This window comes from Adiantum capillus-veneris, chromosome 20, assembly GCF_014529385.1.
Source record: "Adiantum capillus-veneris isolate H3 chromosome 20, ASM1452938v2, whole genome shotgun sequence".
In the NCBI taxonomy this organism is placed as follows: domain Eukaryota; kingdom Viridiplantae; phylum Streptophyta; class Polypodiopsida; order Polypodiales; family Pteridaceae; genus Adiantum; species Adiantum capillus-veneris.
The window spans coordinates 82,675,799-82,703,427 of NC_140950.1; the positions used below are offsets into that span (position 1 = coordinate 82,675,799).

Below are 27,629 nucleotides of genomic sequence, written 5' to 3' on the forward strand. Positions count from 1 at the left end.
TCATACGGTCGGAGCAACCCTGCAGCCTCTCGAACTGACCTCGAAGTGTGTGGATCAGCTCCAGCCATATATCTCATACAATCTTCACTGCTGGGATGAAGCGGGCCTCGAAGATGCGGAAGCAACGAGCTCTCCATATGAACCAGAGAGTCAGACTGCCAGCAAAGCTCTCTATCACTGCTCCACTCCTGGGATGTAAGCTCTGTGATAGGTGGAATGTGGGCCGGCCCTCCTATATCACAATTATCATGCTAGCTCACGACAGCTCAAAACGAAGTGCTCAGCTGTGAGGGTGGACCAAGCAGAAACACCCCATGTGTACTAACTAGCTGACGACACTGCTGGCATCAGCCGTATAATCCATATGGACCAAAGAGTCAGACTGCAGATAGCTCGCAGCAAAGCTCTCTATTGCTGCTCCACTCCTGGGACGTAAGCTGTGACAGGTGGAGTGTGGGCCGGCCCTCCTATATCACAATTATCCTGCTAGATCACGACAGCTCAAAACGAAGTGCTTGGCCTGTGAGGGTGGACCAAGCAGCAACACCCCATGTGTACTAACTAGCTGTTGACGCCAGGGCTGGCATCAGCCGTATAATCCGAAGCGAAATCTGTTGCGCCATGGGACACTCCCATAGCTAGAGTAAGGATCACTAACGCATGATCAGAGAAGGTAATCCCTGCCAAAATGCAAACTAAACCACCCAAGTCACAAAAGTGCTCAATAGCATAGAAGCGATTTATCCATGATAGATTCACTCCTTCTGCTCTCTGGTCTGATCTAGGGAAAGAGAGGTTGTCTAAGGGCCCTGCAAAGCGAACATGTTGTCATACATTTGAGATTTGCAAGTTCATACATAGCCGTTAACAAGTAGCCAACTCAGCCCCGTGTACCGTAGCATGACTGCCCCCAATCCTGTCTGAGGGGTCCTCAAGCATGTTGAAATCCCCCTCAATGCACCACTGCTCTGGATGAGGTAGGGACTCCACCAAATGTAACCACAACTCAGCCCGTACACTCGCATGGTTGGGCGCAGAAATGTTCAGAAAACCCACAAGGCACCCATATATCTGTATAGTGACCCACTAGGCCCCGCCTAGCACACTGATGGCTCTGTCCACATGGCCTGCTACCAGAATCTGCAATAGTCATGCATACACCTCCCTTGCTCGCTCTATTGGCACAAGAGTAAGTAGGATGGTTGGTTTTGTGGAGTCAAGTGAAGGGGCTTCAGTTGAGTCCCTCTATGGCAGAGCAGAAGCCTCCATCTATGTCTGCTGTTGTGACAGCGAACGAAGACAGGGAGAATGCGAAGGATGAGGGTCGCACAGCGAATAATGGCCCACCAACTCCTCCAAAGATAAAGGAGGGCAAACGGGGGGGGGGGGGGGGGGGGGGGGGGGGAGGAGGAAGGGATTGGCAGGCTGAGCGTAAGCGGGATGTGAGCAAGCTGGGCAGACTGAACGGGAGCACGAGTAAGGGAGGGCTTATATACATGAGATAAAGGGCCCAAAGTGGTACCTTTAAGCTAACCAACTCCCACTAATCGTATGGAATGCTCATGCTGAGCCTTTGCAAGACTTTAGTGAGAATATCTATAGGATTATCTTGGGATTTGATCTTAGTCAGTGTGGCAAGACAATCATCCAGACCTGTCGTATGAAATGGTACAGATCATCTATGTGTTTGGTACAAGCATGGAACATGGCATTCTTAGACAAGCATACTCCACTCTCGCAAGTCGCTATCACAATCAAGCATTGGAGCACGTGCAGCAAGATCAAAATCTTTGACCAGACGGCCAAGCCAAATAGCTTCTTTGGAGGCCTCTGTGTTTGAAATATATTCAACCTCTGTAGTACTCACTGCCAAGGGTTATAAACAGAAGGAAGGCATAAGCTTCCAAGAAGTCTTCTCACTGGTGGTGAAGATGACTACCCTCTGTGTATTGTTTTCTCTCGTTGCTCTCTTTGATTTAGAGTTGGATTAAATGAATGTAAATATATCTTTTCTTCATGGTGACTTGGATGAGGAGCTGTACGTGGAACGACCAAAAGTTTTTGCCATTCCAGGAAAGAGCACTTAGTATTCAAACTAAAACGCAGCTTGTACGGGCTCAACACATTTCACTTTGTAAACCCATTTATTAGGGATAGCTTTCCCATCCTTATGCAAAGGTACAAGCTCCCATGTATCATTCGCATATAGAGAATTCGTCTCATTTTACATAACAAGATCCCACTTACTCTTGTTTGCACATGATTGTACCTCTTTAAATGTCAGAGGCTCGTTTTTATCGGTCAACAAAACGCAATCCAAAGATAGTTGAAACCTCTCTAGCTGCCTTCTGACACCTTCTTACTCAATAATTGGTATTTTGAGGCAATAAGCCTACATCCTGAGAACGTGCACACCATCATTAGGTGGCTGATTTTCAGCATTTCCTTGTTGTTGTAATCTGTTTTCAGCAAGTTCTTCTTCTTGTCCTATCCCATCCTGTGTATCTATTTGCTTTCCATTATATCCTGGCTGTAGCACAATGGATTGCTGCTTATTTTCAGCATCAACAGAAACAAAATCTTCAACTAAAGGCTGGCTCTTCATGCTGAAATTTGACTTTCTTTTTATCAAGATCACCCTGTGTAGCATTGTTCAACAACTTTGCCTCATTAAACACTACGTGTTGGCTGCAGCCCGCGTACTATTTTCTTGTTCTAAGGTAAGTTCTATAACCCATCTGTCCCTCATCTCCATATCTTTCAGTTCTTTCAAGTGAAGCAAAGCAACCCTCGTGTTTGTGTGCGAAGTACTAGATCCGAGCAAAATCCTTATTCTCTTCCGCTGCACTCGACAATTACAAATGCTGCAGTTTTAAAACAGTAAACAACCAATCGAATTCTCAGCCAAATGCAGTCCAATTTCCCAACAAGATAAAGAGCAAGGATCACCACCAGTGTGCCCCAAATACATGTAAAGTGATGATTTTCAATAGAGTAGCTGCAATTTCAGCATACATAACATGTATACATCGATGTCAAGTGACTCCACTTCAGCAATATTACCAAAAATACATTTGCAACAGTCTCGGAGCTGCTAATGATCTCTAAAACAACTACAACATGAATATTCAGCAATATATTAACTCGATAAGAGTTACCCAATACATGTGCTGCATACATAAGAGTTTGTATCAATTTCTAATACACAAAACACCAAAGAATCTCTGCAATTTCTCCAAATTCTCACAAATAGGAGGTAAATCCACTTACAACACAAATTTTGCTTCATTAATACCCCTAAAGTGTACTACGCACATTAATTTTGCCAAAATCCACAAATTTCAACAAAAGCCCGAAAATTTCTCTCATCTATTTTACTGTGTTAACCGACAAGTTAGACAGTGAGTCAACACTAGGCGAATAGGAGGCTTGGGGACTGCCCAACACCGCCTATCGCTTGGTGTTGACCTTTGTGTAACAGACGATGGAGTCAGACAGCGAGTCAACACTCGGCGAATAGGAGGCTTGGGGACTACCCAACACCGCCTATCGCTTCGTGTTGACCTTGGTGTAACAGACGATGGAGACTCTTTCGGTGAGGTAATTACAATTCATGCAAAGGAACAGTGAGTCAATACTGGGCGAATAGGAGGCTTGGGGACTGCCCAATGCTACCTATCGCTTGGTGTTGACCTTGGGGTTAAAGACATTACAAGAGGCAGTAGAGTCAATACTAGGCGAATAGGAGGTTTGGGAAGTGCCCAATGCCACCTATCGCTTGGTGTTGACCTTGGTGAAGAAGACATGACAGGCGGCAGTGAAGTCAGCACCAAGCGAATATGAGGCTTGGGGACTGCCCAACGCCACCTACCGCTTGGTGCTGACCTTGGCAAATAGGCATCGGCACATCCACGGATATTACATTGTTTTGAGTCATGGGCCGGGCTTGTCGGACCAATGGAAAAAGGGTAAGGGTGATTGCCGATGAGAGGCGTACTCTAATAGGAACAATCAAGGGTTAGTTGGCTAAGTATGGACGCCCAAGTGTGAATGGGGCGAGCTCATATAAAAGTCACCTAAACCTAAAAACACTATTTCTCTCATTTGTGCAATTGAAGAGTGCTCTTGCTCCATCTCCATCTTCTTCTTCTTCATCTCCTTGTGTGTGTGTGTGTGTGTGTGTGTGTATGTATGTGTGTGTGTGTGTGTGTGTGTGTGAGAGAGAGAGAGAGAGAGTGTGCGCGATTGAGCATTGCGACGACGGTACGGCGACGGCGAAGCGGTTGAGCGCGGCGCAGCGGCGGCTCCTTCTTCTTCGCGGCGAGGAATCCTTCACAACAGCAAGCGTAGAGCGGTGAGTGACACACCATCGCCATCTTTGAGTTTACTAGTTTAGGCTAGTTGCGTGCTTGAAGCCATTTATGGCTCGCACACAGTGTATCGGCAAGTTCCTTGCATTGACACGTGCGACAGACGCGCAAAGCCGTTGCCGGGGAAATGCCATACACTAAGCTTGAATGGCACTCTGTGTTTCTTTGTGGTGCATTTTGAATTGTAGAAAAGGTAGAGAAGGAAGGTGTGTGTGTTGAGAAGAAGAAGTTTGTTTTGCTGCTGTGTATTTCTTTGTTAATGAGGTTTTGAGAGGTACTGTGTTTTGTTTTCTCTGTGATAAGGTATTCGTATTAAGGTTGTGGATCCATAATGTTAGTTCTGTGTAAAGTACAGTAAGTAAGAAGTAGATCGGTTAGAGCTAATGAAGTGTGTTAGTGTGTAACAGTAGATGTATGAGTTATAAGTAGATAGGTAGAGTGTGTGTACGTTCGCGCGCACAGCGCAGCTGCGGCGACCTTATCCCAAAAAACAAAAAAAGATAGGACCGAGATCGGGAATATCTCCCAGACCCAAGCCCAAGCTCACGCTCAGGTTTAGCCCTCAATCGCCCTTTAAAATTACGTATTTTAGCTAAAAATCGACTTTTTTGAGGACCAACGGAGCTTCAGGTGACCGAACGTTGTGCTGTAAAGCACACCACGACCCTCTGAGTGATCCGCTCGTTTTGAGCTATCACACCCTTTATCAAAAAATTGATCATTAAAAAACTTCAAAAAACGAGTGAAAATGGACGCCTAAAAAAGTAAGTGGTTAACCTTCAAGGTTATTCGCCGACGCTTGTAGGGTGCCAAAAGCATATGCATCTGCGCTCTGGTCGTGTGCTAGAGAAAGAGAAACTAGAGAGAATTTTGACTTATGCGAGTTCTCAATATCCACCTACCTTAAGTTCCGGGCCCTCGGCGGGGACCCAAGGTAGTACAAACCAAGACCCAAACATAGCAGCTAGTGACTCTTCCTCTGACTACGACGTCATGGAGGGTTTCCCAATGCCTAATCCCGATAGCTCAAGCTAAGACATGCATGCCATGGGCCCATAGTCCGGGCGGAGCGTGCTTAGCCGCTTGAAGGAAACCTTTAGTAGAGCCCCTCGCTTCGAACATGAAGCTAATGATATAAATGAGAGGGGTGGGAAAGTAAATTCGCCATTCATGACCAATGTAGATCCTATGCCCTTACAGAGTGTACACATGAATACTTCATTGATTGCACCCCCTGACTCTTCAGAGCTATTCCCCTCTGAGGTCATATTACCTAATGGTAGAAGCCTTGCCGAAGTGCAAGAGGTTGAGCGATATACCATTGCGGCTAGGGAAAAAGAAATTAAGAGCATACGCAAGGCGGAGCAACGAAGAGAGTTAAAAGAGAAAGCCCCTATGTCAATATCATTGCTAAGAGAGCAATCGAGTGCTCCTGAATTAGCAACCACTAAGGGTCAACCCATAGAGAGCAACATTGCATCTAGCTCAAAGGACACCCCTAGCACCTCAAGCCTAGATGGAGCATTCCTAAATCAGAACTGGAAGTACGAACTACAAACGGAAACTCTAACTGACCTATATACGGGTCACACTTATCACGTGGGTTGGTTAGATGTCCTACAATCCACAACGGGTACTACTAGTGTGGAGGATCAACAATGAAGATTTTGTGAGGTCATCCTTAGGGTCATTGAGTTAGAGAGACAGAACAAGGGGATCAACATGCTTTCAACGGGTCTCATGAGATTCTTGGATACAGGGAAGGCTAAACAACCAACCTTATCGCAAATGGAGACTCCCTCAGTAAGTCCGATGGATCCTCCATATATTGTTTCGCCAGGCTCTCAGTGCAATCTGAGCCCACAAATGATAGCTTTACCTTTCCAAGTCTAGCTCATCTTTCCCTTGATGACACCACGGCTACCATGCCTACACTAATGATGGGCATGCCGAGAAACACGCCATGGACATCATTTGTTAGTAAAGCACCGCTACATGGTAGCTCAATGACTGCAACAGTACCTAAAAGTGTGTACCAATCGTATACACCCATGGGTCCTTGTACTCATCTAGTCCCTACCCCTCCCATTGTTTCAACAACCTATGCTCCACAACCACAACACCCAAGCTCTTATTTCCATGGGACCATACCGGCTAGCATTAGCATGTCACATCCGACGTCTGCTATGCCTAGGGCCACACCTATGAACTTTGGGCCAGCACATGGCACAACATCGTACCCAACGTGGAACCCAAGGGCTTCCTATGCGCCAAGCCCAATGCCAATACCTACTCCACATGTAGTCTCTGGAGCACCTTCACCCACGGTGTCTGCTCACTTAGGTGACTTGGGAACATTTTCTCAAGCTATCGGTCGATCTATCGCGGAGAATATGCGTAACACGCCTGATAGAGAGCCTAGAAGTAAGGTAGTACAAATAGCCAAGCTCACACAAAAATTTAGTGGAGACGGAGATGTGAGAGAGCATATCAAAGTGTTTGAACAAATATGCGATTCTCTAGGAGAACACAATGACCTGCATAAGAGTAATGCTTTAAGCCTAACCTTAAGTGAGAAGGCAAGGGATTGGTATAGAACCCTAAGGGTGGAAGAAAAAACGATTTACCCTACTCTTAGAAGACTTTTCTTGAAAGAATACATACGAGAGGGAGTGCTTTGGGGTGTAGCCTCTCAGCTCCAAAAAGCCCAACGAGAAGAAGAAGAGTCGGTGAGAGACTTTATTAGTCGCTTAAAGCATTAATCCAAATGAACGCTTCACCAATAACCAATTGCTTGATAGATTCATTAGGGAATTCCGACATGAGGATATCTACAATGGCCTAGTCATTAGAGGTATCACCACTTGGGAAGTAGTCACCACCAATGCGATCCAATTGGAGGATAATTTAATGATTCAAGGAGAAAGAGTGTCTGTTGAGCCTAAATCTATTAGCTCGCAAGCATTGGGGCATCAGTCAATGACCCTAAAGGCTATTACTAAGGAGCCAAAGATATCTGAGATAACTTTAGCAGATCTCACTAAGGCTATTCAAGAGAGTCTTAGAGACAATCGTGCTCCGCAAAACAATCATATGTATCCAAGAAGGGAGCAACAATGGTGCTCAGTATGCTATGGACCACATAGTACCAGTGAATGCCCTACTCTTAGAGTAAAATTCAATGAGAACTGCAATGCATGTGGGAGGTATAGTCATCAAGCTAAGGATTGCATAGTATTTAAGCGCGCGATGGCCAATAGACCAGCCTTAGCATGGACAGACACACCTCGAGTACCTGTATTGATGCCGGCCCCACCTCTTGAACAAACAGCACAACACATGGTCCCTAGGGCCCAAAATGTTGTTCAAACAACACTCTTACCACCTCCAGTGCTAGGACCGCAACCACCACATCCGAAAATCACTTCTGTGAATCAAGTGGGTTGTGAGTTATCTATTGCTTGTTTGGAAGGCTGTGAGGATGGATGTGCTTGAAGAAAGTCCACAATACTACATGGAGGACTATTGGGGACAAGTCAAACTTGTCTATCAAGTAGTTGCACTTGCGGCAATAGGCCAAAATATCAATTACACTGCTAAGAGACCACCTCTTCAATGCTATGAGTGTGGAGGTCCGCATTGTGTAGCCAAGTGTCCTATTAGGCTACAAAAGAACGCCACAATAATGCAAACCAATCAAGCGAGCACGTCTACAATGCCGATACTCATGTGTAATCGATGTGGCATAGATCATTTGATTGCCCAATGTTCAAATAATCCAAATGCATCAAAGATCACGCCATTAAACTTGATTGAGGTTACCGAGGAGCCATCACAAAGTACACCTGTGGTACCAGTAAACGTACTCACACGATCGATGCTCCAAAAACAAAATTATATTCTTGAGGAAAGAGACACGGCATCAATTGCCCAATCTCAGAAAAATAAGAAAACACGAAGGAAGAGATTGCAAAAAGCAGCGAAGTCAGACCCCAGTTCAAAGACCAACATAGGGACTGGTGACAACCCCGTATATATGAACAACGTTGAAGAGGATTTTGATTCAGGTGAAACTATGGAGACCAAAACGACCACTAAGATAGAAACCAACAAGGAAGATCTTCATGAGCCACAATGGCCAGGATCCAAGAAGAAGATAGGAACTTATCGAAACCCTACAGAGGAGATCGAGCGAGTCAAGCAATTAAGGAGTTTGGTAGAAGATACCCAAAGGGATCTAGAACCAGCACCTAGGCAGATCCAGATTACAGACACCGTGTTCCCTACGCAACAACAACCTCACCAAGTCAATAGACCCTTAGCTATACCTAGTGTCATCCAAGAAGAAAGTGACTTAAAGTCAAGGAAAAGTGGACGTTCTCACTTCTTGATAGAAAGAATGTTTCCAAAGGGACTACCTGATCCTATCGAAGAAATGGAGATCCCATCTTCCCACGTCAAGGGACTGAAGCCCAAAAGGTGCCGTTAAACATTGCCAAATTGATGGATTTCATGTCTTCAGAAGTTAGAACCACCATCATGTCCAAACTATATAAACACCCCGAGCTAGTCTCAGCTCTTCAAGCCTTCCTTAATGGAAAACTAAAGTTTGGGCTACCACAATTTGCACAGAAGGATGGAGCGGGGGAGATGCCAATAGAGGAGGAACACTTAGATCCACAACCCAACTTACATGAGAACCTTGTTATAGAAATACCTGTTAACAAGTTGGGACAATACTTTGAGGGTGATGAATCCAGTGCAACCATACCAATCACTACTAAGGGATTAACTGTGAAGGGAATATTGATGGTGACGCTGGGGTTAGCATTGTGACTAAAAATTGATGGGAAACTATGGGAAGACCTCACCTTGCGACCACAACCATAGTAGTGAAGATGGCCAATGGGTCTATTGTTAAACCTATTGGGATACTAGAAGATCTCAAGACCAAGGTCTTTGGACATAAAAATAAGAATTACCTTCATTGTTATGGATTTCTCTAAGCACACTATGGCATCGGAGATGATCTTAGGACGTTCTTTCCTGAGGGAAGAAAAAACGGTGCATGACTGGTTTAAAAACCATGTCTACTTGCAGTTCCAAGATTATGTCATTCGAGTGGATGTTGTAACTGGTCGAGCACATCCCCTAGGAAACAGGTTTATAATTGATCATAGGTCTGACACCACAGTTCACTCGGTCCCATTGCAGTATTGTTACACGAGTAAAGCGGACACTGATGTTGGGGAAGATTCTCCTTATATGGATGTACTACCTGGGATGACTGAGTCGGACAATGTGGATTGGGTCCACCTAGCAGCAACCATAGACACTTGGGGAAATAGAGGGACGACTTGGGTAACACCTGAGGGGGATGAAATGCCCGTACCCTTAAATATGCTACAAACAATGCATATAGCTTCTGGCAAGACTCATCCTAATATAACGAAGAAAACATACTAGTGGGTCCCTGAAGCTTCTTTAACAACCATAGCCAGTGCTAAAAGATAGGAGCCTAGTAAGAGACGTCCCATTAGCCCCAAGAAATATAAAGAAACGTTGCGTTGGATTCCTAAAAAACTATTGGAATCCCAAGGCTACTATAAAGGAAATGATCAAATCTGGGTGCCAAAACGTAAATTGTGCTCTTACTTGTCACCGGGCCCATGTGAGCTCAATCTTGTGGCTCCAAAATAAATTAAAGATCGCGGAAAGGAAAAAATCACGGAATGCTACACCTGCTCCAGAGCTAGTTTGGGTACCGAAGAAAGAACAATTTGTTCCACCTAGCTCAGGAACAGCGAAATCAAATGAAGCTTCTTTCTCTTCGTGTAGTTCCTATACGGAAATAGAAGCTTCGACACGACCTCCACCTACCATTGTACATATCCATACAAGCAAGAAAGAGTTTGCACCTCCCGTTGTAAGTTCACCACTTACAACAATGTTGCAAATAAAATCATGGGAGAGTACCTTACCACCCTTGCAACTAGGTGAAACGCATAGGGCGGTCAAAAACTATTCATTAAAGCCTTCACCAATAACAACTTGAACCAATTGGTTTCAAAGGGTGACGAGCACATTTCAAACGGTATGATCTACCCAAGGAAGGGGGGAATGTTTGCTGACATCCATCATTCACTTGCTTCCCTCTCAACCTTCCTCCCTGACCTCTCAATCTCCAATCTTAGGGAATGTATATATAAAGCCTCATACTCACAAAAACAAGATAAAAAAGTAAAAGAGCAAGAGCCATAACACAAAATCATAAAAACACATTATGCACAAGAACACGACCCTTGTAATATTTGCACTCTAACCATCATCTATTTGCGTGTACAGATATGGCTAGTATGTTAAAATCATCCACTACTGCCTTGGGTGAGAGGTACCCTCGTTACTTTTCACAAAGGTTTCACATGGTCTTTCCGGTGCTTGCCTGTGAATGGGATTTGGTAGGTACGCTAGCATGTAAGAGGAATTTCGAGGAGTTAGAATGACTGATATGTCTCTTGACCACGACTGATCCATACTTAGTAGAGAGTGTATCTCCTATTGCCAAGCCCCCCAAGATGACTATAGGCGTCTAGTGACCTTCTTAGTAAACATTGGTGCCCCTAATGATGAAGAAGATTTACATGATTATACGGATGGCACATATGGTCTCACGGATGATGACTTTGTTTTTCTCGACGACGAAAATAGGGGTTTAGCCTTAGCGTTTCCCCCCAATCTCTACAATATCCTATTCCCTTCACTCTTTAGGGGGAGTGCAAATAATTAGGTTAGGGTTCCTTATGTTTTTTAATTACGTTCAATAGGTGTTGGTACCTTTTTCCACTGATGTGCCTCCTAGAGGTATTCTTTGTGTTTCCTAGTGTGTACAGGAACGTGTTGCTGTTGTTAGGATTTGGACCTTTATGGAATCTTTCTCTCGTTCACACTTCAAATCAAGCGCGACCATCGACACAAACAGGTGTTTCTTGTCCATTAGCATTGCCCCTTATCTTTTTGCATCCATGTTTGTCTGCTTTAATTGTGATTGGTAGCATAATATCCAGCATATTTTCTTAGTATCAAACATTAGATCCAATGAAATTTTTTGTCATAATCACTTGTTTAGGTTTAAAAATCAAGCTTTCCCGACTAAGCTAGTTTGACCAAGCTAAGCGTTAAGAGATCTTCTCTTAATACCATGGGGAATGCCTTCTTAATTATCAATGGTTACTTAGGTTCTTAATCCGATTTAGGCAGCATTGTGTGAAATGTACTAGGGCTTTCTAGCGGGCTTAGTTCCTATTGACCTTTAGCTTAAGTATTATAAAGGGAGTTTAATAATGTGATGAGCCTAGGAAGGGTAACAGAGTTATATGACCCCCCAAAGTTACAAAATTAAAATGCTGAAAACGAACAAACAAAAAAATCAAAGTGTCACAATGTAAAATCTTAAGCTGGAAGAGAAACCTCAGCTTGATTTGGTACTCCACTCACATGTATCGCCTATGGTACTAGAGCCCTAGAGGTTCCCAATGTGGGCGCTTTTCCTTGAAAAGCAAAAAACCCAAGGCACACAAAATAACCATGCACATCAAAATTGAATCACTGTGAAAGACTTTGGGGGGTCAAAGAAAAGTAAACAAGTCAAGCGATGATTTCATGAGAATTCCTTTTATCGTAGCTTAACTACAAGGTCTTCTAGGTATAGCCTCTAGTCAGCCCTCGGACATGAAATACTTGGCTCTCGCGATTAAACAACTTAATTGACCAGAGAAAATTGAGAAGCTTACCCAAGGTATTAATAGTCGATCTTTAGTGCCTTTCACCGTTAAATTAACGACCCCGAACTTGTTTAGTTTTTTTTACCTTTAAAATTGTTTATGCATTTGATTATATTACAACTTAATGTTTATTGCTGAAAAATGGATTAAAATTTTGTTACCGTTCAATTTGTCTGTTTACAACTGCATATGCTTTTTATTGATTATAAGGATACACTTACTGTGCCACTTTTGTTTGATTTTGCAGTGACTGAAGAAAACTAAGGACATTCATCTCAAATGCTCTTTCACCTTGACAACGACTTTCAACTCAATAGATTTCGAGGACGGAATCTATATCAGGAAGGGGGGCATGTTAACCGACAAGAAAGACAGCGAGTCAACACTGGGCGAATAGGAAGCTTGGGGATTGCCCGACCCGCCTATCGCTTGGTGTTGACCTCGCTGTAACAGACGATGGAGTCAGACAGCAAGTCAACACTGGGCGAATAGGAGGCTTGGGGACTGCCCAACACCGCCTATCGCTTGGTGTTGACCTTGGTGTAACAGACCCTTTCGGTGAGGTAATTACAATTCATGCAGAGGAACAGTGAGTCAATACTGGGCGAATAGGAGGCTTGGGTACTGCCCAATGCTACCTATCGCTTGGTGTTGACCTTGGGGTTAAAGACATTACAAGAGGCAGTAGAGTCAATACTAGGCGAATAGGAGGCTTGGAGAGTGCCCAATGCCACCTATCACTTGGTGTTGACCTTGGTGAGAAAGACATGACAGGCGGCAGTGAAGTCAACACCAAGCGAATATGAGACTTGGGGACTGCCCAACGCCACCTATCGCTTGGTGATGACCTTGGCAAATAGGCATCGGCACATCCACGGACATTGAATTGTTTTGAGTCATGGGTCGGGCTTGTCGGTCCGATGGAAAAAGGGTAAGGGTGATCACCGATGAGAGGCGCACTCTAACAGGAACAATCAAGGGTTAGTTGGCTAAGTATGGGCGCCCAAGTGTGAATGGAGCGAGCTCATCTAAAAGTCACCTAAACCTAAAAAACACTATTTCTCTCATTTGTGCAATTGAAGAGTGCTCTTGCTCCATCTCCATCTTCTTCTTCTTCTTCATCTCCTTGTGTGTGTGTGTGTATGCGTGAGAGAGAGAGAGAGAGTGTGTGCGATCGAGCATTGCGACGACGGCACGACGGCGGCGAAGCGGTTGAGCGCGGCGCAACGACGGCTCCTTCTTCGTCGCGGCGAGGAATCCTCCACGACACCAAGCGTAGAGCGGTGAGTGACACACCATCCCCATCTTTGAGCTTACTAGTGTAGGCTAGTTGCATGCTTGGAGCCATTTGTGGCTCACACACAGTGTATCGACAAGTTCCTTGCATTGACACGTGCGACAGACACGCACATACTGAAATCCACAATTTTAGCAAAAGCCTCAAACTTTCACTAACGAATCTGCCCCAATCGCATTAATACATAATCCCAAGAACAAAATCAAAATTTTGACAAATTTTACAAAAGCCCCAAATTTCTCGGGTTCAACTGCGCAGCAATGTCAATGAATTCAACTTGATTGAGTGAAATTTCACTAATACATGAAAAACCCCAAAATTTTCAAAGCTTCTGTGCACCAAATCTGCATTTTTTTACAGAAACTTTGCTGTTGTGCAAGAGCACACGAGGACTGTAATTTCATGCATAAATGGACTCTAGCTTGACTTGCGAGAGAAGACTCGGGCTTCCTTAAACCTGCAAACAATCTGCGCATGCTGCCTTTTTGGTTTCGATGGTTGTTGCATGCCTGGAAAGAGGCTCTAATACCAGTTTGAAGGTGCACTAGAGGAGTGCAGGTGTTAGTGGTGCAGATTCTTGTACGGCAAAGAAAGGTTCAAGCGTCAGAGACAGAACGCAGAGAGATAGCATGTACCTTATTGAATGGTACACAAAGAATAAACAAATGTATTTTAGGGTACTATAAGGGTGTGTTCATACCATGTATGAGTATATACATGAGATAAAGGGCCTTACACCCAACACGGTGTGGGTCGAATATTGGTGTAGATAGGTGCGAGGGAGAGAGGCGGTCGGTAGGGGCGAGGGAGCAGTGAGTAGAGACGAGGGGGAGTGGGTAGGGGCAAGGGGAAAAGGGGGTGGTAGGGGCGAGAATATGTATGGCTAGGCTTGCTTGGGAGGGCTTTACAGGACCCGCATTTGCTAAAAAGTTTGGCAACACATGCCCACATCCATCATGTAACACGATGAACTTATAAAGCAACCCAAAATTGCTCCTGGAAGCTTGTAATCCACCAGTACAGAATCATCCCGTGATACAAGTGCAATGACACCAGCAGCAACAAGACTAGATTGGCTAATAGAAATCTCCTGTCAATATCAAGGGTCTTCGTCTAGCCACATCCAAAGCTTGCACCGCCAACCACTTAACCGTGATACAATTACCGTATGATTGATGAAAATATCTATTGTGTTCGTTTTTGTCGTACTGAAATTTTTATTGGTTTTTCCTATGAGTGGAGTATGTAGAGAAGAGCACGCTGGGTCCACTTTAACAAAAAAGAAGTCATGTGAATATGGATCTTCGATTTCCCACTTTGATAAATGTACCTTGTCTAGCAATACCAAGAGATCCCACATGGTATGACCTTGATGTTAGCTTGGGTGTGGTTGTCTTGTAGCTTTTGGTTGGCTCCCAAGGTACCCAAAAACCTTGTTTCTTTGAAAAATTCACCGAGAGCATCTGGTCTTGAAGCTTAAGCTAACCTGTTTGTAGGAGTTGAAGGAAACATGCCACAAACCTGGCAAGAGACACCCCATGTAGATTCGAGATAGGGGAATCTTTTGGAAGGAACAAAATGGAATTTTAGGCACTTGAGATGTATACTTCGATGGTTGTGATATGCATTCAGAATGAGTAAGTTTGGGCAGTTTGTCGAAGTTGGAGGGGTTTTAAGGATTGAGAAAGATTGGACATGAAAAGCGAGAGATAAACCACTAAAAAGAGCACAAATAGTCAACTTATATGGACAACAAAGCAAACGAAACAAGATAGGTTCAAATATTAATTAAATTCACACTATCAACAAGATCATGGGAAATACAAGGAATTAGAAATGATGAGTTGCGGGAGAAGAAGGCTTGATGACGGTGTGCCTGAAGCCTATTGGTTAGCCTCCCAAGGGGTCCAATGATAAGTCAGTAGATTTAATTAATTGTTTTTACATTTATCAAGTACTCTCTCTCAAAGGGGAAAGGGGAACACTTGTCCCAAGACTATCCTTGTTGCTTGTAATGCATCCTGTATGTGATTGGCCAGTCTTGCAGGGGTCCAATGAGCTACAAGGGGGAGTGCCAAAGCAAGAAGGGGGCTAGCTTGGGGGTATACTCTCCCACACACACTCTCATGGTGTGAAGTGCAAAGTGCAAGAGCTCCATCTCCTTCTCCTAGCTAGTAGAGAAGTTGAGAGCCTACACCAACACTCTTGCCTATGGAATGCAAATCCAACCAAAAGCCATGCTTCAATGCTTAAGCTTGCCATCTTCTCCATCTTCATTACTATACTATTATATATGCTAGCAAGAAGAGTGATGATAAGTAAGGAACTACTTCTTTCTCCTATGGAATGTTTCTTCTTCCTCTTCCCTACCCTCATTCCCCGCTAGCTCTCTCCACCTTCGAAGGTGTTTGAGGCCTTGGGACTGAGGCTTGGGATAGTTAATGCTTTCTACAAAGTTTATGTTATGCTCGTGATGCATGAAACTTTCCATCTTCATTGCATCACCTAGGTCACAAGGAACACAAAGATTATATTGTACCAAGAATCTCTTAATGGGAGAATCTATAATACAAATGCCCATCGGCTCCACATAAATCCGGTCCTCAACTGTTGTCATGTTCTCTAAACTCTCTCTCTTGCAAAAGTATTGTTCATGCCAAGTTAACTAAATACTATGTTTATGTTGCTACCATCAATTAAGTTCACCCTCTATGCTCGCAAAGTATTCTCACAAAAGTGTTTTCTTTAATTTCTAATTCTGCTACTCTCAAAGTTCTTAGGCCATTTCCATTACACTTGATCCGGTCAGTTTGATGAATGCCCAACGGATTGTAGCCACTGAAACCATCCATACAACTGTAAAGTATGTGCCCGGCCACATCTTCGAGCACTCGTTCGATGAAAGGGATTGGAAAGCCATCCGGAATTGTCATCTTGTTTTTAGAGCGCGGTAGTCCACACAGACACAGATTGTAATGGATTGCTTCTTGGACGTTATGACCATGGGAAACAGCCACTCGGAGTGCTCCACAAGCATAATGATAACTGCTTCTTGCATTTTTTAATTTGACAGCTTCTACATACTTGGCGTTTAGCTTGTAAGACGGCCTCTGACTGGCTTAGCCCCCTTAACCAAAGGACTAATGTGGACTCCTAGCTCTAGTGGGTTCCGTCCATATCTTTGTAAGGCCAGGCGAACACGTCCTTGAAAGAGTGCATTAAAAAAAACAACATGATCAAGCAGCGCCGGGTGATCCCACAGCCAAGCGGCTAAAAGAATGGACTAAAGGTTATCAGGTTCACTGAGGTTGACTTCCTTGATAGGTACAAGAGGGGGCACTTGCGAGGTGGTCTTAGAAGAGGAAGACGTCACCACTTCTTGGAGCTTTGAGACATCATGAGCAGGTGTCTGATCAATATTGAAATCAACGTATTCTTCTTGTAACCATCCTTGTGGCAGCTTGTTGAAGGACAGTCCATCAGAGACAGAAGAGAGCTTTGTCTTGGAGGGGAGTCAGACACAAAGGAGATTAAGAGTTGGGGGAAAGGAGATTTCTTGCCTCTTCAATGGTCCTTGATAGGGTTCACCAAGCCCATAGGCCTCCACAATAGGAGCATCTCAATCATCAACTGCCATGACCTCGACACCTGTTTCTGGGCTAGGCGGCACATTGGAGCAAGCTATCGTAAAGACAAGGGCAGATGGGGTAACCACTCAAGCAAGTCTTTCTCTGCCCATCGGGTGGGGTAGGCTGTTCAAGTTTGGTGTTGGACTCCACTGACAAAGACTATGACGCACCACTAGATCCATCCCCCCTTCAAGGCGAATAGGTGTCATTGGTGTCGTTTCCCCAATCATGTAGCGCTTTAGTGTGCGGCAGCCATGGTCTACCAATGAGCAAAGGAAATCCTCCCTCAACTTGGGAAAGATGAACCACAACAAAATCCAAGCTAAAGGTGAAGTCTTGTACCTGCAGAGGAACCTTGTCCACTATGCCCTGTGGATAGATTGTCCTCTGGTCGGTAAAGTAAATGTGAAGGGGGGGAGTCAGGTAGGTTGCAGACCTAATGCCAACATTGTGAACTCAGGCATCAGTTTGATGCCAGATCCACCATCCACTATCACGCCTGAGAATTGCCGCCCCAAGACGAACACAGTGCGACGCGAGATTCTATAATCAATGAGGGGAGCAGCGGGGTAGAATATCATATAAGACTTTCATGGTTGCATTGGGAGGTGCCTACCACTAGGGTCTGCTCCGGGTAAAGTGACTGAATAACGGCAAGGGTGTCCCTTCGAAAACCCGTATCTAGCCAAAGCATGCATAGAGCCACACTTGTTGAAAGGTCTTCTTTAAGATATTCTCTAGGCTTTTCTTTTTGTACTAGTGCCTTCTCAGGTCCCTTGATCTGTTGTAGGTCAACTACTGCTTCCAAGAAAGCCCCATCAATATCGGAGAACACAAATGAAGATCCTCTCTTGACAATAGAGGATGGCTTGTCAACCTCTGGAAGAGGGGTATTCACTAGTGAGATAGTAGGTAGAAGAGTTGATCTTGCTAGATGTTAGGTGCAGCCGAATGATTGTTTGCGCTTTGCTCAAGATGAGTGCTCCGAACTGTGCTCAAGGTTCCTTTTAGTTCTTATGGAAGGGAGAGCCTTCCGTTCTTAATGAGAGAGTGCTATGATCACAAACAAAGTGAATGGACACTGTGTGTGCAAGTGCACTTATGAGACTGAGAGATAGAGAGAGAAGAGAGATACGACACCAGAGACGTTGTAAAACCCTCCTTCGAAGGCCCAACTCTCGTCGGCGAGAGTGGTCTACTTATGATTGCACAATCTGGTACAAATGGTATGCATGGACTGATGCAAGTCTAGGCTATGTCGACGATGACGACGGTGATGACGAAGTCGACCTAAGGGCTGAAAGCTGCAATCTTTATACTAGTGTCCAAAAACGCTATGGGCTGAAATCTGCAAATCTTCTATCTGCTGAATTTTGACTCTATGTCGATGACGATGTCGATGGCGACGATGCAACGACAACACGCTGAAAACGCAGATGCTGAAATCTGTGTTTTCCGGGCTGAAACTATAAACCTTGCGGAAACTGACCGTGCGGCGAGGAACTGCTGCGGGAAGGTGAGATCTGTGAGGTTCAGGACTTGATCTGCGATGTCTAACTACTGAAAACTGAAAACGCTGGTCCTAGGGCTGATTCTGTCGCGGTAGATCTGCAAAACGCTGAGGTTGCTGGTAGATGCAAAAACGCTAGGGCTGAAAATGGTGTTTCTGTCGCCAAGGTTCTGCAAATGCAAAAGCGCTAGGCTGATCTGCTATGGTCTTGTCGCCAGGGATTTGCAAGGGCAAAACGCTGACTGATCTGCTGTGTCTTGTCCAAAAACGCTAGCCAAGTTGCTGTGGAGCAAAAACGCTAGAAGTCCTTGGGGTCCTACTGAGAAGGTGCCTGTTGAGCATGTGCTCCTGCTGCCTCTTCTGCCATTGAGTGCTAACTTGGGTTTGCTTATATATTAACTTAGCAAAATTGCCCTACCTACTTTTGTTGGAAAGTCACTTAAAAATAATAAGTGAAAAATACCAAAAATAGGGAAAATAGGCTAAATGCGTTGGAAAATTCCCCTAACTGATTCTGATGGATTTTGATGGGAATGCTTATGATCATGCTGTGTGCAATCAGAGGATATGCATCTACACTAAGTGATTGGGCATGCACGGTCTACGAATAGACTCACAAAAGTGCCAGATCACTTCCTATCTAGACTGACTGGACTGACTGAACCCTGATCATGCTGTTGATTGTCCACGGACACATAGGGTTGGATATGTCACGTGACATCCCCTCCTTTTCAAGGTGAGGTATTGGTACCGAACTGTATGGCGTCGAGGGAGATCGTCAATAGCATCCGGAGTCCTGGAAGGGACTCTTCGCCGGCCCACTCTGATGTGTGGGTCGTGCGGTACTTAAACTTCATAAAGGTCTGCAACGCTTGCTTCTTTGGGCCGCGCCGAAAGCGACACAAAGTCTCTTGTGGATCCTTCAATGCGTCAACTTCGTCGAGAGTCGTGCTTCTTCCATCTTCAAGAATCTTTATGGCTGAAAATTCCTAAAACCATTTCCAACACAAAACCATGAACATACCCATTCCATGTAAAGTGAGTGGAAAAAATCTTTTCTTCCTCAAAGACTGTGCATGCAATGTAGATGACCCAATAGACGGAGTGACAACCCGTTCATCAAACACATGCAAACAATGAGATCGACTCTTTCTCTTATGATCTAGAGCAATCAACTGTGGCAAAATACAATGGAAATGCCCACGCTTGGTGCTCATACTTTCATGTGCTCGTTCGGAAACTGTGTCGTGCCAAGGAAGAGACATGGAATGTGACTTCTTGACATACATACTTTTCAGCTTTTCACGAAAAATCCGCATACATTCGTGCTCATCCATGAGAGAAACGTGTTCAACATACAATATGTCATGCCTAGGAAAAGGGATCACTATAACGATGCTAACTAACATACAGGAAACGATCACGAACGAAACACTCGAACAATGCGTGCATATCAATCATGCGAACACAAAATACTTCCTGTGAGGGTTCTTTGGACCTAGGCTCGAGAACGAAGATCGGTTCTTTTTGAGGGGCTTCTTTGGACCTAGGCTCGAGAGCCAAGATCGTTTCTTCGTGATTGATCGAATCTGCAACAAGGTTAGCTTCGCTAAAAAAAGCATCCACTAACACATCATCCTTGTGAACAATCACATCATCTTCATGCAAATCATCATGCTTGTGAGAAATCACATCTTGATCATGCTTGTCATTGTCATCCAAATCATCATGCTCATCATTATCATTCAAATCATCATGCAAATCATGTGTGTCATTCAAATCCTGCGTGTCATGCTTGGGAGAAGAAGAGACTGAGAGAGTCTCCTTCTCCTGATTCTCTTCAATCGGCGCTTGCACATTAGAGAATAGTAGGACAAACTCTTGCATGCGTTGATCTATCTGCGCTTCACGCTCTAACCGTCTTTCTTTGCGCTCGCGAGCCAATTCGGCTAGTCTTTCTGTGGACTCGCGATCCAATGTTCCATTTCTTTCTGTGGCCGCCAAGCGTGCTTGCTCGCACTCACGGTCTATGGCTGCCATTCTTTCTTCGTGCCACACTTCTCGTTGTCTACCTTGTCGTACCATCATGTCCATCATTGTCTTGCACCAAGATTCCATAGGATCTGGTGCAATCCTTGGCGTAGACGAGGAAGGGTGAGGGTTGGAAAAACCTGTTGGTGGGGAGAATTCTTCTTCACCTCTCTCATGCTCATCACCTCCAAGCGAAGTATCCATTCCGCTTCGAGTGATGACCATTCTGAAGTCGTGGGTTCTTGTGGTCTTCGGTTCTTAAGTTCACGAGGAACTTGGGTTCTTGGGTTCTTGAGGGTCTTGAGGTGTTGAGGTTCTTGAGGTTTTCTTTCGCTTGCAAACCGCGTTTGAGAAGGATCTTCTCTTCACCCGAGTTCTACTCCTTTCCGTGGGCGCACCCCTTGGCGGCCTTGCGCTCACACCAAGGTTGCTTTTTCCCACCTCACGTCGATTGGCCGGCCGCTAAGTGCACGGTCCACTCTCAATGAGTGAAAAGAGACACAAGGGGAGGCTAGACAAGCCCTTCTTTCTTGGGATTCCTGTCACTCTTCAACAAAACACGATTAGGAATCGACACGCCAAAGCGAACTTGGGTTCGTGCGACCTCAACACGCAAAAAAAATTCTTGTGGTTCTTGTGGTTCTTTCTTTGAGTGATACAGAACATTGCCAAAGCTCTGATACCAATGTTAGGTGCAGCGGAATGATTGTTTGCGCTTTGCTCAAGATGAGTGCTCCGAACTGCGCTCAAGGTTCCTTTTAGTTCTTATGGAAGGGAGAGCCTTCCGTTCTTAATGAGAGAGTGCTATGATCACAAACAAAGTGAATGGACACTGTGCGTGCAAGTGTATGAGACTGAGAGATAGAGAGAGAAGAGAGATACGACACCAGAGACGTTGTAAAACCCTCCTCCAAAGGCCCCACTCTCGTCAGCGAGAGTGGTCTACTTATGATTGCACAATCTGGTACAAATGGTACGCATGGACTGATGCAAGTCTAGGCTATGTCGACGATGACGATGGTGATGACGAAGTCAACCTAAGGGCTGAAATCTGCAATCTTTCTACTGCTGTCCAAAAACGCTATGGGCTGAAATCTGCAAATCTTCTATCTGCTGAATTCTGACTCTATGTTGATGACGATGTCGATGGCGAGGATGCGAGGACTGCATCCTTTGTGGAGAGTCCTTTGAAAGTAGGAACCTTTATATTCACCTAGTCAGAATACTTGTCAGCTCCTCCATTGTTGCCTGCTCAGGAACCTATTGTAACACAGTTGGAAAGTGTACTAGGGAAGGTGATTGGGTTGGCGAGAAGTTCGTTGAGGGAGAAGCCTGAGAGGGTAGAAGTAGCGGGGGTGGAGGACTTCGACTCGGCACAAAAGGTTGGCGCTTGTTGTGGTAGTGCTATAGAGGGCTCCGTAGTGGGCTTCATCGATCTTCAAACTGCCTTGTATGTGTCATGCGATAGCAACAAAACTACCTAAGCTCTGGGCATGAAGACCCTTGAACTAGCTGGACAGTCTAGACCCGTTGGACAGACTCGACTTGAAGAAGACGATGGACTAGGCCAGCTAGACCAAGCTGGACCAGGGCGAAGGTGGACTAGACCTAGCTCGACGAGGGCGAAGGTGGACTAGACCAAGCTAGTCAAGGGCGAAGGTGGACTAGACCCAGCTAGACCAGACTAGTCTAGACCAAGCGAGGGGCTAACCCAGCTAGCTCCTCGACCATGTATGCTCACTGGAGCGAAACTTCAGTTGAGGTCCCACCTGGCGTGCCAAAACTGGGAGCATTTGTAGCAAAAAAAGTGTGTCATGCTCTCTTGTGGGTGCTCCTCAGTACAATATGGATGAAACCTCACTCCAACAGAATAAAACATTATATAGCAATGGAACAAGCAAACTCAAAAGACACAACAACAGACTCAGAACTCCATGAAACTCGACTAACTTATCAAACCAATACATACTTTGGCTGGCAGCACACTCAGCTCCAAGCACCGGACTCACAGGTACAATGGGGGTGTCAAGGCTCCACGGTGCAGGGAGAGTGCAGATATGCAGCGCTGGACACAAGACATGAGACTATAGACTCATAGAAAGTATGATGTGTATCACGACTAGAACCAACTACACATATATACAATCATAAAGAGCAACCAACAGCTAGCAAAATATCCCGGATAGTCCAGCTATGTCTATCTCCGACCTATGGTGGTGGTGAACTCACCACTGTGTCCACTAGACCACCACCCGTGTCTCTGTCACGTGTCGCTGCCCACGCGAGAGTCGATCATTGTGAACCCAAGACCAACTGTAACTGTAACTCCCTATCCTATGCAGGTGACACTGTAGACCAACTGTAACTGTAACTACCTATCCTGTGCAAGTGACACTGTAGCCCTGCTACAAAAGCCAGTATGAAGCCAAGGTGAGGTTGGTATCTTCCAGACGTAACCTTGATATATCCATGTATGTCAACCCTAATCGGTCTTTGCCTGATTTTCTTACTAGTTAGCGTAACAAGCAAATACACAACAATATGATCCTGAATCTCCTATAAGAATCTGACGTTTCTGCTACCAAAAAAGCATGGGTTTCTATTGTAGCTTACAAGATGCTAGATTATCTTCCCATTATCTACATGAAATAACATTGATGGAGTCTTCCCAGCTACTATTGCAGCTTTTACAACAGAACATAACCAATACTTCTCAAACGAATGAAGATGACAAGACCCAAGATGATGACACAAAAAATAAAACTCCTTTCAGGTAATATGGACTAATAAAAATGTTGAATGAAATGATGAGCAAAAACTTGATAACAGTTGACCGTCCATCAGGTACAAATAAGCAGGATTAAAAGATTGCATACATGGCAGTAAGCATCTCGATCACCGTACAGCCTACACTCCATATATCTGCATGGCGTCCATAATTATCTCCTTTTATGACTTCTGGTGCCATCCAGAAAATAGAACCTCTGATGGATTTGCAAGCATCCGTTATTGTGGCCTCATGAAATGCCTGCAAAAAAAAATTGATACTTCTAATTCAGTTGTTGTAATATTTTGTAAAGTTATGAAGTAATACCTTAAACATTCTAATTGTACCCTTAAAAGTTTCCTGCAAGATAACAACACAATATCCTCAATCTGTATGACTGCAAAAGGACAGAAACTGGCTCGCTACTTTGTTTCTCCCATAGCAACCATAGTAAAGCTAGTCTATTTCGACAAGCGTATTTAATGCATATTCAGAGTACAGCAAAATGAAAAATTTAGACCAAGAGGAAACAAATTTAGTGAAAGATCGACTACATCATGACATTCAAGTCTTTAACACTATCTTGTAGTTCCAGCCATGTGGCAACTATGATTTTAATTGAAGATACTAGCCATCCAGCTTTCATAACTACTCCAAGCTCCATTTTCCCTAAGCATGAAAGGAATAAAGCTCACACTAGCTTCCACATTTAAATGTTAGTAGGTGCATGTCACTCTGCTAAAAGAAAAACTTACTTTGGATGCTCCGAAGTCAGCCAATTTCACAACACCGTCAGAATCGACAAGCACGTTTCCACCTTTGATATCTCTGTGAACAATTTTGTTCTTATGAAGATACTCGAGACCAAGAAGTAATTGTCTTGTGTAGACACGAACAAGAGGCTCACTAAATGGGCCAAATCTTTCTAGCATGCTGAAAACATATGGATAATTCTCATTATGCGTCTTACAGGAGCTGGAGCCATGGTCAATTAATAACATTTAAAAGCACAAGTCACCTTTGAATAGATCCACCAGAAACATACTCCAAAAATATGTAAAGATACCCTGCCTCTTCATCTTTGTCCATATCTATGTAACCAACAATATGTTTGTGTCTCATCTCTTTATATAACGAGATTTCTCTCTCCAAACACGTCATGTAAAAATCTTTCTCTTCATCATCAGTCATGTTGTGAAACTTCAACTGTTTCACTGCCATAAGCTCTCCAGTGGATTGATTGAGGCCACAAAACACCTGCAGTATGCTTGCATAAGAGACCATGTCCAGATCGTTTTGTGGTTTTTGTGAGCAAAGAAGATTCTTCTATTAGTTTTTGAAATCTGCCCAATGGGCTGCATCATCCCTTACATGAAGGTTAACATAACTATATAAAGAAGGGAGACTCTCCCAAACTAAGTGACATAGAACATACAATGGCTACATCACAGAATGGGAGGGGGGAAAGGGCAAACAAGCAGCCTGTAGTGCTAGTGGAGACAATGAGCCACCGTGAAAAAAGGTCCTGGCCACCATAGCCACAACAAATCTCATGTACATGCTTTCCATGAAAGACCACAAACTGTGCAAGTATTATGCAGGCAGCAGCTATCCAAACAGCTATGGCTATGCTTCGATTCTTATAGTTTGAGTGACATCATAAACAGATTATAGAAGACATGTCAGATTGAAGCTTTTCTCCAGTGGAAAAGAAGATTGGTAAGTAATAATGAGGAATCAAAACTAATGATTTGCCTAGACCGCCAAAATTTTTAGGGGAGGGATTTAATGTGCAGGATAACTATGATCTGTCAAAAGTATACCTGGGGGTACTCGGAAGAAAGGGACGAGGAACACCAAATGCCAAGGATATGGGCAGTTATTTATAAACGTGTCAGTTAACTGATGGATTGTGTCATCATTGCTAATTTACCCACAAAAGACAACCTCTAGGAGATGGAAACTAGGATCTCTGGCCTAAATGCAGAGTTATTAAATATTTCATACATTGCAATGGTGTATTAGCCCCCGGAAGTCATCATGCCTAGGTTCTAGCTTAGTAAAATACAATGAAATCTTAAAATGGCAGGTGTATACTTTTCCAGAGGCCTTATGGAGGGGGTGTTCGGCAGGGAGCATGAACATTACCAACAAGGCACATTGTTCTACACATACTTTGCCTTACAATGGTCCACTGTACGAGGAGTGTTACTTTCTCACACAATTTCACAGGCATCGAGCACTGTTTGGTCAATGAGAACCAAGCCCTTAGGTTAGGGTGGCTAAGGACTATAGAACATTGGCAAATCTTGCCTAGACATCCAAGCTAGGGTGTCGGTTGGTGGTATGGGATGCCAATCCTTGAGGTGCTGCACTAGGCCAAAGTAGCTGCACGCTCTGTGGATCAGGGGTGAGCCAGCAAAGCTCTATGGCTAGAAGTGGAAAAAGACATTGTGTCGGACTCTATGATCAAGCATGTCCATGCCTACATAACTCTAGCAAGGAAATCCCAAGGCATCTCTGATTAGCGTAATCCATCACCCTCCACAAGGGCCTGAGCGCTCTATAAAGAGAATGAAATCCCCATATCTCATAATATAGTGGGTACCGACATATGTAATGCTCCTCTCTCTTTTGATCTAGGTCACACAGCTGGCATATCCGCTGCCCTGGAGGTACATGAAATATATCCACCTGTCTCCATTTGCAGCTGATAGGAGGAAGTGCAAAGCTGTTGTATGACACATCAATGCCCATGTGAGAAATGTGAATCTGTGAGGTAAAAAATGCTAAAAATATAATCAAATAAGAGAACCAGTAGAGTCAGCTGAAAGCATATCTCCCAAAGCCTGATCTCTGAGTAGGCTGCCACTGTAAAAGAGAAGAACCTTCAAAGATCATAGAAAAAACCGCAAGAGACCTCAAATAGCAGGCCATTGTGAGATCTCACCTTGTTCATCAACAGACACTTAGAACGTGTTTAATCTTCTGCTCCCATACCTTTCCATAAGCACCTTCACCAAGAAGCTCCCCTCTTTTCCACTCAAAATTCTTTGTTTTTTTCATTTGTGCCTTTTTGAAGATTTTTTTGGATTTGGAGCTGGATACTGTCATACATGGCTTCTCCTGATCTGCATCTCCTTGCAGTTGGTTTGGAAGACACTTGCCCCCACAGCCTTCAGTTCCACATCCAACACATCCAGCAAGTGCTGCATTATGCCAGTCCTTACGAACATGAGCCAAATCAACCTCTGAAGGAGCAACAAACTTCACCTGTTTTTTTTCCTTTCCTTCAATCTGCAAATCATCATGTTGCCCTGAAAGTAATGCTGGTGTATCCTCCTGTTTTGGTAACTCTTGAAGCTTGCTGGTCAGAATTTTTTCATCTTTGTTAGAAAGTACATCACGACTTGAGGTATCGCCTATATTGTGGTCAAAGTCTTTCAAAGCGTCTTTGTTCTCTGGTGTAACACAATCTCCCTCTGTTTTTTGTTTCAGATGAATTGATTTTGCAGCACTGTTACTGCAAGACATATCTAATGGCTTAACTTGACTATCAAAACCACCTACTGGGCCTGGCACAAAATCAAAGGAGTTTGATGCAGAACTAGAGAGCTCAGGATCACTTTTTGCTGATGACATTTGTTCACCTTCTTTCCCCCCAAGGTTGGAAGCATTGTTGCCTGTAAAAGTTGCCTGAGCATTTTTCATACATGGTGCACTTGAAGAGCATAAAAAATCTTCTTGAGCTTTAAAAACTCCATCGATCATGGGCCCAAAGCCTCCCCGTCTTTCTTGTGCACTCCTATTGGGGTGTTTGCTCTCTGTTTGCCAATCCCTCCGCTGGCTCTCAAGCTTGCAAGCAGCCAAAGACGATGTACAATTTGTCGGTGAACACCCCTGTGGTGAGCCTCCTGAATGCTTAATGGAATTTTTCCCATCACCATGTACTCCTCCAGAATGGCTTAATTCTTCATTCCTCAGCCTAGCTGCCTTTGCAGCATCTAGGCTGTTTGCTTTATCAAGAAACAGATTCTGTAACCAGACATTCTGTGACCCAGAAAATTGTTTTACTTTATCATGTGCATTTTTGTCACTAAAGCTAGAAATCCAACTGTCATTGAAATTGAAGTCCTTCCTTTCTGCAGCCTTCACCAGCTTTGCATCAAAACCTTGATTACATGATGCTGCAATACTTGAAGAAGGAACACTCAATCTGAAGTCCTGCGAAAATTTATTGGTCA

At 44.2% G+C, this 27,629-nt stretch overlaps 1 protein-coding gene across 2 annotated transcripts in view; it reads right to left on the reverse strand.

The window, feature by feature from the left end:
* Window positions 1-27,629, reverse strand: part of LOC147432824 (uncharacterized) — an 80,584-nt gene that overhangs the window by 45,194 nt on the left and 7,761 nt on the right. For both annotated transcript variants that reach the window (XM_086492625.1, XM_086492626.1), the window contains exons 8-11: window positions 26,386-27,609; window positions 24,404-24,642; window positions 24,141-24,318; window positions 23,495-23,646 (exon numbers count right to left, since the gene is read on the reverse strand). In XM_086492625.1, the coding sequence (XP_086348751.1) occupies window positions 23,495-23,646; window positions 24,141-24,318; window positions 24,404-24,642; window positions 26,386-27,609 (1,793 nt within the window). The remainder of the gene's footprint in view (window positions 1-23,494; window positions 23,647-24,140; window positions 24,319-24,403; window positions 24,643-26,385; window positions 27,610-27,629) is intronic.